This window comes from Eulemur rufifrons, chromosome 6, assembly GCF_041146395.1.
Source record: "Eulemur rufifrons isolate Redbay chromosome 6, OSU_ERuf_1, whole genome shotgun sequence".
NCBI lineage: Eukaryota > Metazoa > Chordata > Mammalia > Primates > Lemuridae > Eulemur > Eulemur rufifrons.
This window is the reverse complement of record NC_090988.1, coordinates 38,400,001-38,416,298: the sequence shown is the minus strand read 5'-3', so window position 1 is coordinate 38,416,298 and position 16,298 is coordinate 38,400,001. Positions and strand designations below refer to the sequence as shown.

The 16,298-nt window shown below is 39.3% G+C and overlaps 1 protein-coding gene across 2 annotated transcripts in view; it reads left to right on the top strand.

Moving 5' to 3' along the window:
• The first annotated feature begins 5,474 nt into the window (after positions 1-5,474).
• Positions 5,475-16,298, top strand: part of FAT3 (FAT atypical cadherin 3) — a 488,418-nt gene continuing 477,594 nt past the window's right edge. For both annotated transcript variants that reach the window (XM_069469075.1, XM_069469074.1), the window contains exon 1: positions 5,475-8,766. In XM_069469075.1, coding sequence (XP_069325176.1) covers positions 5,475-8,766 — 3,292 coding nt within the window. The remainder of the gene's footprint in view (positions 8,767-16,298) is intronic.

The following is a 16,298-nucleotide window of genomic DNA, read 5'->3' as shown; positions in this document are numbered from 1 at the left end:
TGTAGTTTCCTAAGTTTAAAAGTGTATATGCAGGAGTTGGAGTAAATTACAGAGCTGTGGCAATAGCCTTGGCCATGTCACCATGCACAGGACCCCTCTGTGGCACTGACCCTGACCCAGATCTGGGATCTGTAGAAGGGCAGCTTTCAGTATTAGGGGCAGCCCCCTGTCTAGACCTTTTATCCTAACTCAATTTTTACTTGTTTTCTGTTTTGTGTCCTTGCTTCTGAGCACCTTAATAATTATGTCAGTTAATATTTATGGAACATTTACTATGTACCGGACACTATGCTAAGCCTTTTACATGACAGTGGGAACTCTTACAATCCCCATTTTAAAGATAGGGAAATTGAAACTTAAGAAGCTTTAAATATTAGTCCCAGGTCACCCAGACAGTAAATGGCAAAGCCTGAATTCAACTCAGATTTCTCTGACCTTTGGGGCTAATATAGTAAGCCTCCTTTGCTTATAGTAAAGAAAGGACATCCTTTCCTTTACCTTTGATGTAGCTTTTCCTATTGGAAAAGAAAATATAGAGTAGGCTGTAAATTTCCTCCCCCAACCAAACTCACAGATGTCTTCTCTAAAACCTGCCTTAGTTAATGATAGTAATAGATTAAAATTATATACTTATCATGTGTCATGAACTGTTTTAAGTGCTTTATATTTTAACTCAAATCCTAATTGGTAGGCACTATTGTTCTCATTTTACAGAAGAAGAAACTGAGGTGCAGAGAGGTTAAATCACTTGCCCAGGGTTCCACAGCTAGTAAATGCCAGGGCTGGGATTCAAACCCGGGCAGTCCGTTGCCAAAGTGTGTGTTCTGTAACCACTGCACGCGCTGCCTTTGTGTTGGCGAGGGCCCTGTCACAGTACACACCTGAGCAGCAACTGACCTTCCATTTGCAATTTGAACACAGGTCATTTTTATCTAGGCTGCCTGTCAGGGAGACTCTTCATGTTTTGACTTTGTTCTTTGTTTCACAGCCTATCATAGCACGTTTCCCGAGTACCCTCTTTGTCTGGCTAACAAAACTATTTTCAAAATATAAAAGATAGAGATGGAGTAAAAATAGACTATTTTTTTAAGATGCCTTTCTTACTGTTCAGAAGTCTCAGAAGTCTCAGCTATTTAAGGAGGCCAGATTAATGATGGCAGAAAGCAGCTTTATCAGGTAACCAGAGCAAGCATAGGCACCCTGCAGAGGCAAGCCTGTCCCAGAGAGGTGGCCTCTGTGATTTCTGTTCCCTGCCCTCAGGGTCTTTGCTATTTATTCATCCCTGGAAAGAAAAATCTTCCTGCCCTTCTGAGTCCCACTTGGAGATCCATCCTACTAGAGTGGGAAGTGCGGGGTGGGGAGGCATAGCAGGACTGCCTCTGGAAAATAAATGTCTCAAAGATTGATGGCTTGATGATCTCTTTGGAGATTATATCAGAAATTATTGATTATGTTACTAAGTCATAGAAAATAGGCTCTGGGGTTGGGAACTGAGTGCTTTCTTTCAAATAATCCAGAAGCAGTAGAATAAATCAATGTGCAGAGCATCTGAAACACCATGCCTGTTGTATTGGCTTCACAACGTGGAAAAAGCAATATTATTTTTAAAAAGATATCTGAACCCTTGTCTTGGCCATGCTAGAAAAAAAGGGAATACAAAATTTTACAAAATTCCCTAGCTTCTAGCACTCATTTATTTCCTAAATCAATGGGAAAACTGCAAGGCTTTTAAATAATTTGTACCAGATAGGGCTTTTTTTTTTTCTTTTGCAAAAATAAAAATTCAAAAGCCTTATGAGATATTTTACTTTCGGCAATTGAAGCTGACAAGCTTAGTCCTGCTCGGTTTTTTGGAGTGAAATCTAAATTTCAGTATACAATAAAATTACTCCATTTAAGTTTGTTTTGAAGCATTTTCTATTTGCATTTGAGGTCATTGATTGTGGTTTATAAGAAAAAAAATCCCAGCACCTGTGTACCTCCCTGAAAGAAAATCTCAGTATGCAAAAGTACCAATTTTTGAATAGTTAAATTGAATGATATGTTTTCATATTATGACAGCAGTCTCTGCCTGGAAGGATTCACAGAAGGATTTGTAAAGTAACTGCCCCCCTAGGGCACTTAAATGTTAACTACTCAGAGGAGGGAGTGGCACCAGGGAGAGTGATAAGGTGTCAGAAAAAGATCACTCCAAAATTATGATAAACCCAGCTCTAAAATTGTCATATAACTCAGTGAAAACTATGATAATTCAGCTGACGCTTAGCTCTGAACCCAGGAGACCTGAGAGCTGGTGTTAGGGGACTCTCTTCATCTTTATGGGCCTCAGTTTCCTCATCTGTAAACCCAGGAGATTGGGCTGGCTGATCTTTAGGCCTCCTTTGAACTTTTATAATTTCTTGATTCTGTTTCCTGAAGTAAGACGTGCTTATTTTGGAGGATTTGGAAACCAAGCATGTTAAATTCTTCCGGGCCTCTGGTTACTTCTGTATCTTAATGTTCTGTGTAACAAACTGGTGGTGTTTGCTTCCTGTGCAGTAGGTGCCGTACTGGATGCTGGGAATAGAACGATGCACAAATGCGGTTCCCCCATCAGGTTTCCTTCAGTAGAGGTTCAGGTGTGGGCGGTGGGGAGAGAGAGTGGGACAGACTAAGAAAAGTTCGGGTGAACTGAATTTATCAGTGGGGAGGCTTTCCTCTCTGATGACTAGGGAGTCCAGACTCCTCGGGCAAAGTGTCAGCAGAACTGCTCTTGGATGCAGTCTCCGCAGTATGGGGTAGTGAGTGGGAAAGGAGGCAGAAACTGAGTGTGTATCTCCCTGGAGCATTCGGGGAGTGACCCTAGTTTTTCACGAGAGCAGAACACGGCCTTTGCATTCCCTTATGAGAACCTTGTCTTACTCTACCACGCTCACATATTCACAGTGAACCTAAAACTTCCCCCACTGCTTTGGAGCCTTTTCAGATGAGAAACAGAAGAATCTGTTTAGGCATACAGAGTATTATTAAAGTTTCTACTAGTGCACATCCGTGATCACTAAAGAGGGGTCTGTCACTACGGTGTTTCACCTGACTGTGCTCCACAAAATAGCTAACTCCGGGTGCGCTGGTCCTGTGGATTCTCCGCCCTGCTAGGTAGGATATTCCAATGTACTGCATCCAAAAAATCCTGAACGAGGAACCTACTGAGCAGGGTCACCAGCCGCCATCTGACTTGGTCCCTGCCCTGGTTACCTGAGCTGGTGCCCACAGTACTGTTTCACATACTTTTTAATAGTTCCTGAAGCATTTCCAAAGGACAGACAGAAGAATTGCATGTGAAATTAACTTCTTTTTATAGAAAGTTATCCCCTCCTTCTGCTTTTCATTTTTGCTGTTTTGTCTATGAAATTCCTGTAGTAAACTTGACTTTTTCTGCCTGTTACTCAGTGTTTTCTGGCTACTTCAACAGATGATAGCAGCAAGACATATTTTATCCCCAGTGGAACAAAGCATATACATGCCCAGGGTTTCACTTTGAGAGTCTCTTGTAAGGCAGAGCTGGAAAAAGATGGAAAAGCCTTGTGGGGTGTGGAGAGAGCCTGAGCTCTAAATCCAAACTCTGCTACTAGGAAAATGAGGTGTTATGTTCTCATTTACAAAAAGGTTATAATAATATATGCCTTGCAATCTTGGATATGAAAAGGTTTTATAAACTATAAAAAAGTATAATATTTTAAGATGTTGCACTTGTGTAGGGGATTTTTTATTTATTTATTTATTTTTTGCTTGCAGCCAATAATTGGAACTAGTTTAAAACCAGAAAGCAGATAACCAAGAAGAGATGCTGGGTGGCTTTTATGCTTCTTTATCAATGATACATAGTTGACTAGTTCAATAGAAGTAAATTATGTCATGTGTTTATAGGAGACTTAATTATTTCATTCTTGCTTACAAACAATTTAGAGAGAAAGATGGTATGGTAGGAAAAAGCATGGATTTTAGAGCAAGAAATATCGGGGTCTGAGATCCTGCTTTTCTGCTTACCAACTGGGGGACATTGCTTCATCCAGTGTCCCGACCAAATAGGTTAACTTCTCTGACCTCTAATTTTCTAATATGTAGTTGGGTAAAATAGTATCTATTATTTAGGATTGTTGTGAAGATTAAATAAAACAAAGTGGAAAAATAACTGACACTTAATGCCTAAGTCACTGGGTGCCTGCTAAATAATTAATTTCCCATCCCCTCTCATCTCCACATTCCCTGTAAAGGAGGGAGAGAAGGAGAATGTCAAGGGCTTGCAGAATATGGCTTGGTAGAAGAACTCTTACTTGGGGGTTCTAAAAATGTGAGCCATCAGAGTGTAAATAGATTTAACTGTCCCTTGTTAAAAACCCTCTTTCCCCCTCAGCTCTATTTTAAAGACTTGACTGATTTTACTAGTTAAAATATTTTTATCTTTTAATCTACATAGTGATAAAATTGTGGAAATTGTCAATTTAATATTTATTGATGAAAATAATTGGAAGTACTTTGTTTAATTTCTTAAATTTTTCTTGCAATAAATCACTTTACCTCCTTTATTCTCAGTAGTACAGCCCACTGATGGGATCACTTCTGTCGTGCAACTCCTCAAAGGTTGGGCTCTCTGTTTGTTACGTGATGTTTTCTCATGGCATTGGCTTATGCATAAATCTTGATCAGTTTTAAAGTAAACACAATAAAAGATGGTTATAGCTTGGAGCATTTCTTTAAAAGATTATAATTATAATAGTATTTCACCATTGATGAGCAATGTTCATTGAAGAAAATTAGAAGATGCAAAGATGGCCCCAAATCCTACAACAGTCAATCCTTTTAAAGTATGAAGACGCAGTTGTACATATAGATGTTTAAATAATAGAATCATGGCACATGCACTGTCTGATCTTTTCTGCTTATCATTGCATCTTACTACATCTGCAAGTACTCATCCTTATCACTATTTTTGTAATGGCTGCATGGTATTTTATTGCACCATGAGATTATTTGATTCTCTATTGGTAAACATTTGGCATCTTTTCAAATTTTTTTTCCTTGAACTGTGCTGTAAACAAAACTTGTCTAAATATTTCCATAGGATAATTACTTAGAACACAATTCTAAGTCAAAGGTAAGTTCACTTAAGGCCTCCAGTACATATTTCTAAATTGACCATCAGAATAAAAGAAATTTTATACTTACGAGCCATCCTATCATCAGTGTAAAAGTATTACTGAAGAAAAATGAAAATAAGGTTAAATCCTAGTGATTTTGGATTCCTTATTAGGTAGTAGTGGTGAAGCTTCTAATTTTTCCTTGTGTTGGTGTTTTCGTAAAAAGATTTTTATAGTACAGTTTTTAAAAAGCACTATTTCGTAATAGTTATTTCCTACTCTCTTGTGCTCTTCTAGGATGGTTAATTCATCTTTCCTCTCTCTCTTTTTTCCCCTCCAGGATGGAAGTATGATGTGATGGATAGAATTATGGGATACTGTGTGGGTACACGGCCTCCTCCTTCTTGCCTCCTCCTCCTCCTCCTCAAGCTTTTGGCTACTGTCTCCCAGGGGCTGCCAGGGACTGGACCCCTGGGCTTCCACTTCACACATTCCATTTATAATGCTACAGTGTATGAGAACTCCGCAGCAAGGACCTACGTCAACAGCCAGAGTAGAATGGGCATCACTTTAATAGATCTGTCCTGGGATATCAAATACAGAATCGTATCAGGAGATGAAGAAGGGTTTTTCAAAGCAGAGGAAGTCATCATTGCAGATTTCTGTTTTCTCAGAATAAGAACTAAAGGTGGCAATTCGGCCATATTGAATAGGGAAATTCAAGACAATTATTTATTGATTGTAAAAGGTTCTGTGAGAGGAGAAGATTTGGAAGCATGGACCAAAGTGAGTATACAGGTTTTAGATATGAATGATCTGAGACCTCTGTTTTCACCCACAACGTACTCAGTTACAATAGCAGAAAGCACACCCCTAAGGACTAGCGTTGCCCAGGTGACAGCAACAGATGCAGATATTGGTTCCAATGGAGAATTCTACTACTACTTTAAAAACAAAGTTGATCTCTTTTCAGTTCACCCCACAAGTGGTGTCATCTCTTTAAGTGGACGATTAAATTACGATGAAAAGAATAGGTATGATCTGGAAATTTTGGCTGTGGACCGGGGAATGAAACTTTATGGAAACAACGGAGTGAGCAGTACTGCAAAGCTTTATGTTCACATTGAACGTGTAAATGAACACGCCCCAACGATCCATGTAGTCACTCATGTTCCCTTCTCATTGGACAAAGAGCCGACATATGCAGTGGTGACAGTCGATGACTTAGATGAGGGGGCTAACGGAGAGATTGAATCTGTTTCCATTGTGGCCGGGGATCCTTTAGATCAGTTCTTCCTGGCCAAGGAAGGGAAGTGGTTGAATGAGTACAAGATTAAGGAGAGAAAGCAGGTTGACTGGGAGAGCTTTTCCTATGGCTACAATCTCACTCTTCAAGCAAAAGACAAGGGGTCTCCTCAGAAGTTTTCAGCATTAAAGACGGTTCACATTGCCAACCCCAAAAGAGACACTGTCCCAGTTAGATTTGAAAAAGAAGTGTATGATGTGAGCGTAAGTGAGTTTTCCCCTCCTGGTGTTGTGGTTGCTATCGTAAAATTAAGTCCTGAACCGCTCGATGTGGAATACAAATTATCTCCAGGTGAGGATGCAGAATATTTTAAAATTAATCCTCGGTCAGGTCTGATTGTTACCGCACAGCCACTGAATACTGTTAAGAAGGAAGTTTATAAACTGGAGGTGACAAACAAAGAAGGAGATTTAAAAGCACAAGTCACCATTGGCATAGAAGATGCCAATGACCACACTCCAGAATTTCAGCAGCTGCTGTACGATGCTTATGTGAATGAAAGTGTTCCGGTGGGAACAAGCGTTCTGACAGTCTCGGCTTTCGATAAGGATAAAGGAGAAAACGGGTACATCACTTATAGTATTGCTAGCCTGAATATGTTACCATTTGCCATTAACCAGTTTACGGGTGTTATTAGCACAACTGAAGAATTAGATTTTGAGTCTTCTCCAGAAACTTACAGATTCATCGTGAGGGCCTCTGACTGGGGTTCACCGTACCGCCATGAGAGTGAAGTAAATGTAACTATTCGAATAGGAAATGTCAATGACAACAGCCCTCTCTTTGAAAAAGTGGCTTGCCAGGGAGTTATTTCATATGACTTTCCAGTCGGTGGTCACATCACAGCTGTCTCAGCGATCGATATTGATGAACTTGAACTTGTAAAGTACAAAATCATTTCTGGAAATGAACTTGGCTTCTTTTATTTAAACCCAGACTCTGGTGTTTTACAGCTTAAAAAGTCACTGTTGAATTCTGGAGTTAAAAATGGTAATTTTGCCCTCAGAATTACAGCAACCGATGGAGAGAATCTTGCAGACCCCATGTCGATTAACATTTCAGTCCTCCACGGGAAGGTGTCTTCAAAGAGCTTCAGTTGCAGAGAAACTCGTGTGGCTCAAAAGCTGGCAGAGAAACTGCTCATTAAGGCAAAGGCAAATGGGAAACTGAATCTGGAAGATGGATTTCTTGACTTTTATTCAATTAATAGGCAGGGACCACATTTTGACAAGTCTTTTCCTTCTGATGTGGCTGTGAAGGAGGACCTACCAGTCGGTGCTAACATCCTGAAGATTAAAGCCTATGATGCCGACTCTGGCTTCAATGGAAAGGTGCTATTTACAATAGCTGATGGAAATACAGATAGTTGCTTTAATATCGATATGGAGACTGGGCAGCTGAAGGTTCTTATGCCCATGGATCGAGAGCACACAGATCTCTATCTCCTTAATATCACCATCTATGACTTAGGTAATCCACAGAAATCTTCATGGAGGCTGCTGACCATCAATGTGGAGGATGCTAATGACAATAGCCCAGTGTTTCTTCAAGACAGTTACTCGGTTAACATTCTTGAAAGTTCAAGTATTGGTACTGAGATTATTCAAGTGGAAGCCAGAGACAAAGACTTGGGTTCTAATGGTGAAGTAACTTACTCGGTCCTGACAGATACCCGGCAGTTTGCCATCAATAGCTCAACTGGAATCATTTATGTAGCTGACCAACTGGACAGGGAATCAAAAGCAAACTACTCTTTGAAAATAGAAGCCAGGGACAAGGCAGAAAGTGGTCAGCAGCTGTTCTCAGTTGTCACTCTTAAGGTGTTTTTGGATGACGTCAATGACTGCTCCCCAGCTTTCATTCCCAGTAGCTATAGTGTGAAGGTCCTTGAAGATCTCCCCATTGGCACTGTCATCGCTTGGCTGGAGACCCATGATCCAGATCTTGGATTGGGGGGTCAAGTGCGCTACTCTTTGGTCAATGACTATAACGGGAGATTTGAAATAGATAAAGCAAGTGGTGCCATCCGCTTGAGCAAAGAGCTTGACTATGAAAAGCAGCAGTTCTATAACCTCACGGTTCGGGCCAAAGACAAAGGGCGGCCTGTCTCTCTGTCATCTGTTTCCTTTGTTGAGGTGGAAGTGGTGGATGTCAATGAAAACCTCCACACCCCGTATTTCCCAGACTTTGCTGTTGTTGGATCTGTAAAAGAAAACTCACGCATTGGAACAAGCGTGCTACAGGTGACTGCCCAAGATGAAGACTCCGGGAGGGATGGAGAGGTCCAGTACTCCATCAGGGATGGAAGTGGTCTTGGAAGGTTCAGTATAGATGACGAGAGTGGTAAGTTTAATATTTTGTGCCAGAATTGTTGTTTCACCTCTCTTAGATCATTGACATCGGAAAAGTAAAGGGCCTGTCAGGGCACTAAAATAGAATTGCAAATGAGGTTGCATTTGGTGCAGAGACGATGCAAGTAAAAGCTTTTTCTTAGAATGCGTTGGTTTGTAAGAAGATCTGTCTATGTAGTAATAGGCATGGTTTCCAGTGGGAGTCCCTGTTTTGTTTTTTCTTGCTCCGCACTAGTGGTACCAGGTCATCTTTTGATAAATGTAAGTAATTGTCACTTTTGTTGATTGTACTTCTGACCCTCACTAAATGAAGGGCCCTGATTAAGTAAATTACATTTGAATTGGCTTTAAATTGGAAGTGTGAAATGGATTTTCAAATGGATCTTGTGTAGGAATTTTTCCCTTTGCAGTAAGGCTTTGTCGAAGTGACAATGCGTGAGTTGCTTGGTCTTACATGTTTCATGGGTACATCTGGGCCCTTGAGTGATGGATGTTTGCTCTGTGTATGCTCCATTAATATAAGGTGTGCTTCTACAACTGTTTTCGTAATAGAATAGAGAGGGCTTGCTATGAATTTTATTTATAAAAGATTGTTTTTAATATTTTATTTGTAAGAATTGATTTTTTAATAGAACATTTTTAAATAAAGGGCAAAGTCCTCTCAATATTTTCATTGCCCCGACCTTTTTTATTCTCCGTCATAGATAACAGACATGGATTTTTTCAATACTTGTTATTGTCATTACTTGTCTTTAAATGTACATGTGTCTAGACACACACACGACTGTTTATTAGCACTGTGCATTTTTTTCTAGTCTTTACATTGTGGACATCTCAGGAGAGGGGCTGTGTTTTTTCTATTCTTGTGTCAATGGTAATATTAGCACTTTAAAGTTTTCAGGGCACATTTCTATACATTAAGTAATTTTCTGCAACACTTATAGAGTGCTTTGCTCCTTGTCTTAGTCAACTCAGACTGCTATAACAAAATACCACAGACTGGGTTGCTTAAACAAAGACATTTATTTCTCACAGTTCTGGAGGCTGGAAGGCCAGCATGGTTAAGGTTAGGACCTTCATCCAGCTAGCAGACTGCTAACTTTTTGCTGTGTCCTCACATGGTAGAGAGAGGAGGCTTTGGTCTCTTTCTCTTCTTATAAGGGTACTAATCCCATCGTTAAGGCTCTATCCTCAGGATCTCATCTCAACCTAATCACTTCCCAAAGGCACCACCTCCAGATATCATCACACTGGGGATGAGGGCTTCAGCATATCATTTGGAGTGAGGGACACAAACATTCAGTTCATAACAGTCTTGGTGATGATGATGAGGGCTAGAACATGCAGTGGGAAGGTGTCATTATAGGCATAGTAACTGTACGTCCGTAATACAGGTGTCCCCAAAATCACCATACATAGGGAAAATGGGAAATTGTAGGTAAATGTATCTTTATTTACAAAATATTCATTACAAAATTTTTCCTTTGTAAAAATTTTGTAAAAGTTCTTTCTCATACAAAGGAAACATTTTGTAATGAATTATTTTGTAAATAAGGGTACATTTACCTACAATTTCCCATTTTCCCCATGAATGGCAATTTTTTGGACACCCTATACTAGAAAAAAGGATTTGAGAAACTGTATTAAATATTGGATAGGAAAAAAACTGTACCATCGCAAATTTAAACTGTAATTTTTGTATACATAGGCTCTATTTATGGCCAGCATAAATTGTAAAATTGATCTCCATAGCCATAATGAAGGAAAAAGGAAATGTCAGGAAAATTCAGTCCTAATTTAGCCACATACTGTATTTTATTATATATCCTTTGTAATTTACTTGGAAAATATTTTTACTTTTGAAGTACAAAATGAGAAAGAAAGGGAATTAACCTTTACCGAGTGCCAACTCCCTGCTGATACTTTACTACTAATAATAATGACTTCATTGAGTACTTACAAAGTGCAAGACACTGTACAAAGGATTTTATAGCTCAGTCATCTTATTTAATTCTTCCAATGGTCCCATGAGTTGGGACTAATAATTATCATTAACTAATGAATTGAGGTTCAGAGAAGACATACAACTTGGAGCCTAGTTTCAGACTTAACTCTACATAACTGCAGTGAACTATGCTCTCTCCCATCTAAAGACAAGTGTGGGATTCCTTGCATGTTCCCAAGTACACTTAAATTTGGTGTTGATCTAAAATCTGCAAGGCAATAAAGTGTTGAAGAGTTTTCGAAGTCCTTACAACCCTGGGTTCATTGACTGATGGCACTGACCATTGATTACCCTTCGTGTTTTCTTTATAGGCCCATTGTCTGTGTGGCTCTCCAGGGATTGAGCTTAGCTTTGCGACTGGGGTAGATGTGGGTGGGTAGGTCAATAGGAAAATGTTGAGCTGAATCATTCACCACCGCTATCTAGATGACTAATCAAGCCATACTGAATTGTCTTTATCAGGAAGTTGCATCTTGGTCTTGCTTGATGGAGTCAAGAGCAGGAGCAATTTGGTAAAAGCGGCCTATATTTTTCCCATAGGTGCTGTGTTTTATTTTTTTTCTTGAGTGTTATTTTAGAAAATATATATATAGTTTTATCTGATGATAAAGCCACTCATAATCTTGACTCCAAGAGCTTGATATTCTTTGTCTCTGTCAAAGAAAAAACTCACTGTTCTGTATTTGTTCTGTTATATTCTGGATTATATATAAAAAAAATTGTCATTGAAAATAATGCTACTTATATTTTGACATGCTCTGTGACTTAAAAAACTCTTTACTATGGACATTAACTCTTTTGGGTTAAAGAGCTAAGTGAGTCGTGTAAAATCACATACCCATTAGGGGATATAAGCCGGATCTAGAAGCCACATCTCCTGAGTCCTGCCCTTTACATTCATTGCATATGTTTCTGATTTATTTTCTTAAGAGTGTTTTTTAAACTTTAAAACCATAGTAACAATTTCCTTCCCCCCTTATAATTCCATTCTGTTCCCTTCTCTTAGAAAATAAAAGTGAGCTTTCCTCTACATTATAAGAAAAAAGGTTTGGGATTATTGTTGAGTTTTTTTTTAATGATGATTAGAGTGTCCATATAATAATAACCTTAACTATCTTTCTTCCTCCCCTCTCACCACTTGTGGATCTTAGCATCCAAACCCAAGAAACTGATGAGGAATGATTGCCTGGACTTGTGCATGGGGATGGTAGGGTTGAGGAGAAGTTTGATAATTTTGTGTCCAACAAAAGAAGTCATCACCATGGTGCTGTTGGATTTACATTGCTGTTGAATGATCCATCAGCTCTTTGCCTCCAAGTGCTAAAAAGATCATATTTTGAGCTGGTGGCAGAATGAATAGCTCTTTAGCCCTGTAGCAGTTTCCTGAGTCTCAAGTCCAGATTTTGTTGTCTTCATTTGACCCGTGGACATTGAATGGCCTAAACTTGTTTGGATTTTTGTGTTTTAAAACCTTTAAGTCAGCTCCCAAAGGTTCCTCGTGACTTGCATTGGTTAATGGTTCTCAAACTTAGAGTGTATATCAATCACCTGGAGAGGTTAACAATAAGGATTTCCAGGCCAGATTCCCAAAGATTCTGATTCAGTAGGTCTAGGGTAGGAGCTCAGGAATTTTCATTTAAGCACTTCAAGCATTCCTTCTGTGTGTCTTTTGGAATCACCATTCTAAATCACTTGAGCTCCTAAGAGAGTAGCTGCCAGATTATATCTTTTCTGTAGAGTGTGTACCTTATTCTTTTGAAAGGCAGAAACTTGAGCTCACGTCTTAGATAAATTTCTTTTCCAGTCAAATTTTACAATCCAAATAAATCTTTTGTTATTCATTAGTGGCAATATTTTTCTGAATGCCTTCCCAATAGATCAAAAATCTATTTCTGTGCTTCAGTAATTGTAGTGCTTATGTTTTGTGAAAGTGTATGCTGGGATTAGTTGATGCATTTAGTAGTTTTATGTTTTTTACTTTTTTGGAGCTCAGTGAACAAAACCATACCTTTGAAATTCTTTACCATGCACAGGCATTTAATAAATGTTTAATAATGTTCACAGTAAATAGATTAACTGGGGCCTCCCCAACTATGGTAGATTTGATCACAATTTAAATCACTAGTCTGGAAGATGCAATTTAATCATTTTTCCCTTCACAAAGAATGCATTTTTATTCTTTGACACAACAGGGATTCATATTCTTGACTAGTCAGAGGTTTTAAATGGTTTTAGAAGGCGCACAGTGTATCTTTTAAAGTGTGATTTTTCTGTCAGGTTCTTTTGTAAGATATGAACTTCAGTGATTTCACCATTTTATTTACCTGAAGTTAATTAAAGAAATGTTTAATTGAGATGAACAATTTATAGTTCATCACTTTAATCATGGATAATTGGGAAGCTATTTTACCATCCATTATTATTAATTGTGTTATTTCTTCCATTTATGAAGTATCTGTTATGTGTCAGGCACTGTACAAGGTACTTTTTAGGTACTGTTTCTGACTGTCATAGTAGTCCAACAAGGTAGAGCTTACTGAGGCTCACCCAGTCAGGATCACCCATCTGGTAGTTGTCAGAGCTGAGATTTGAATTCCAGTGCAATGGCCTCCAAGTCCCATGTTTTCCAGTTCAGTGTGCCATTGTAATTGTCTTACACATAAGTCAGATTTTTCTGCATTATTGCTACGTAACAAACAATCACAAAATTTCAGTGGCTTAGGGAAATTTTTTTTTCTTGCCCTGGAATCTGGGGGCACAGATGAAACAGCACTGTGGCACGCTGGACTGACTTCTGATCTGGTTGACATGTCTCCCCATTCCAGGATCCAGGCTGAAGGAGTACCCGGTATCTGAGATGTGGTGCTCTCAAAATAGAGGGCAGGAGTGCAAGATGGCTGGTGGAAATGTGCAGTGCCCCATAAAGCCTCCGCTCAAAACTGGCCCACGTTCCGTTGGTTAGAGCTGGTCATGGGGCCAAGCTCAACATCGATCAGAGGAGAAAAGAGCACTCCTTGTGTTACTTTCTGAATGTTGGTGTCCCTCCCAAATTCACAGGTTAGAAACTAATGACAAATGTTAATGTTAACAGGTAGGGCCTTTGGGAAGTGATTAAATCACGAGGACTTCACCCTCATAACGGGATTAGCGTCCCTATAAAAGAGACTTGAGTGAGTTCCCTTGCCCTTTTGCCATATAAGGACACATAGCAGCTGCCACATTCTATGAGGAAAAGGCCCTCACCAGACACTGCTGGTACCTTGATATTCGACTTCCCTGCCTCCAGAACTGTGAGCAATAAAGTTATTTTTCATAAATTACTCAATATAAGGCATTTTGTAATAGCAGCTGAGACCGACTAAGACACTGCTCCAGCAGGGATGGGGAGAAGAATGAATAATTGCTGAATAATAGTACAACCTGATATATAGCATATGACGACTGTCACTATTGTCTGTGTAATCTATTAAGAACATTAATTGAGCATTACCTACGTACAAGTCACTGGGCCAGGCACTAATGACACAAAAAGGCACAGATGTAAGACATGGGCTTTCCATAGTAGGCAGTTGTCCAGTCTGTCTGAGAGGTCAGAATGCAGCTGCAGGTGATGATGCTGGTGGCAGTAGCAGCACTGGCTAACATTCATTGAGCACCATTTGTTTATGTACCAAGTTCTGTGCAAAATGCTTCAAACAGATGGTTTTACTGAGTCATCCCAGGAGTTAGGGACAATTAGTTTCTTATTTTTACACATCTGACGTTACAAGAGGAAGAAGTCACATGCACAGTGCCTAAGCATTTACCTTTACCTTTCTTTGTATTGAGACTCTAGCAAGCATTTCTCCAGCTTATCTGAGTGTAGAATTCTCTCTTCTTTCCAAATGTTTTGATAGAATCAGCAGAAGCTTATGAGACCTAATGTCCACTTGATTGAAACAGACACCCAAAAGAGGTGTCTCAGACACATTAATCCCTGTAAAACTATTATATATTGCAAACAGATTACTTCAACAGTCACTAAATATAACTTGATAGTTGTGCTCAGAGCTCTGCTAGCTCTCTCCCATTTGACTGACCACATTCTTTCTTACTCTTCTTTCTTTTCTAGAAGGCTGACTTCCTTGGCCAGTTGGCAGTTTTGCTCTCTGACCTCTGTTGGTGCTGCCAGTGGAAACTAAGAGGAGGAGGAGGAGAGTTGGGCTGGGGTGTCCATCCTTTTGACCCTTTCCACACTGGTTACTGTGGGCTGCCTGTAACCCTCTGATGGGTGGTGACAGTTCCCTTTTGTTGGTAGCCCTGGAGTTCTGTATCAGTTGTTTGTTTTACTTTTCCTAAACTCTGCCCACACCCTTGTAAATAGACTGTTTATTAAATGTTCCTCACTTACCCAGTTTGGGTATGCCATCTGGTTTCTGCCAGGACCCTGACTGATAAAATATTTTTCTTATGTAAATATTTCTAAAAAAGATTGATTTGAAATTGAAAAATATTTCAAAGACTGATGTTTTCCAGCAAATTTTATTAACTTCAGTTTCTTTAATACTGCTCTGATATGTTGGCACCCTTCGTTGGAGCCCTGCAGAAACAGTAGAGAGATAATTATCCAGTGCTTTTCATTTTTACAAATAAGAAAGTGAAACCAGAGGACCATATCTCCCTATTTAACTTATGTTCTCCATGTCTTTTCTACCATGAAAGGACAGCTTTTTCTTTGCTAAAGACCCTGTCCTACCAGCCATAGGAAAAAGAGGGGTTCAGCTGGATAATAGGGTGCCAGGATTTTTCAGGCTCTCAAACCTTGTGATGCCAATGCTTTGATCTTCTGCAGTGAGGAAGATTTATTTCAGCTAGTGGCCAAGGAAAGAATAAAGACAAACAACTGAGTAGCTTTTATTTATTTAGTTCAATTGAAGAACTGTTTACTACCTGTCATGCTGAGTCTAATATTCTTTATTTGCAGCCTCTAATCATCAGATAGGCAAGAGCAGGTGAATTAAACCCAAGAAATGGAGGAGCCGTATTGTTAGAAAAAATGAAGAGCTTTTTGTCGTTGAAGAAACCATTAGCCCAGCCCAGATATTTAAAGGGGTGATTAATCCCCATAGTAGCATGTCTCTTGCATAATGTAATATAATACAAACTTCCTTTTTCTTATATTCAGAGGCACCAGAAATCATATTTTATCTTATGGATGGTTGTTAATCTTTCCAGCTTCTTTTCTCCAAACTTGCATGGTAACTCCTCTCTGACAAGTTGAGGAGGAAGACAGATGTTATTTGGCGGCTTTGGTGTAATTCATGACAAATCTGGACTAAATGACATTCCCTGTCCTCATTCTCTTTTTTTAAAGATATTTTTATTCCCGCCCATCTAAATCAAAAGAGGCTCCTTGAATTTTGGCCCAGGCTTGCCCTTAAATTCTCCCCTTGGGACCAGAGCAAGCGAAAGAGAGGAATGAAGTTATGATCAAGTGACAGCAGAAACTTTTCTTGGCTCTAGACTTTTTGACCATAATT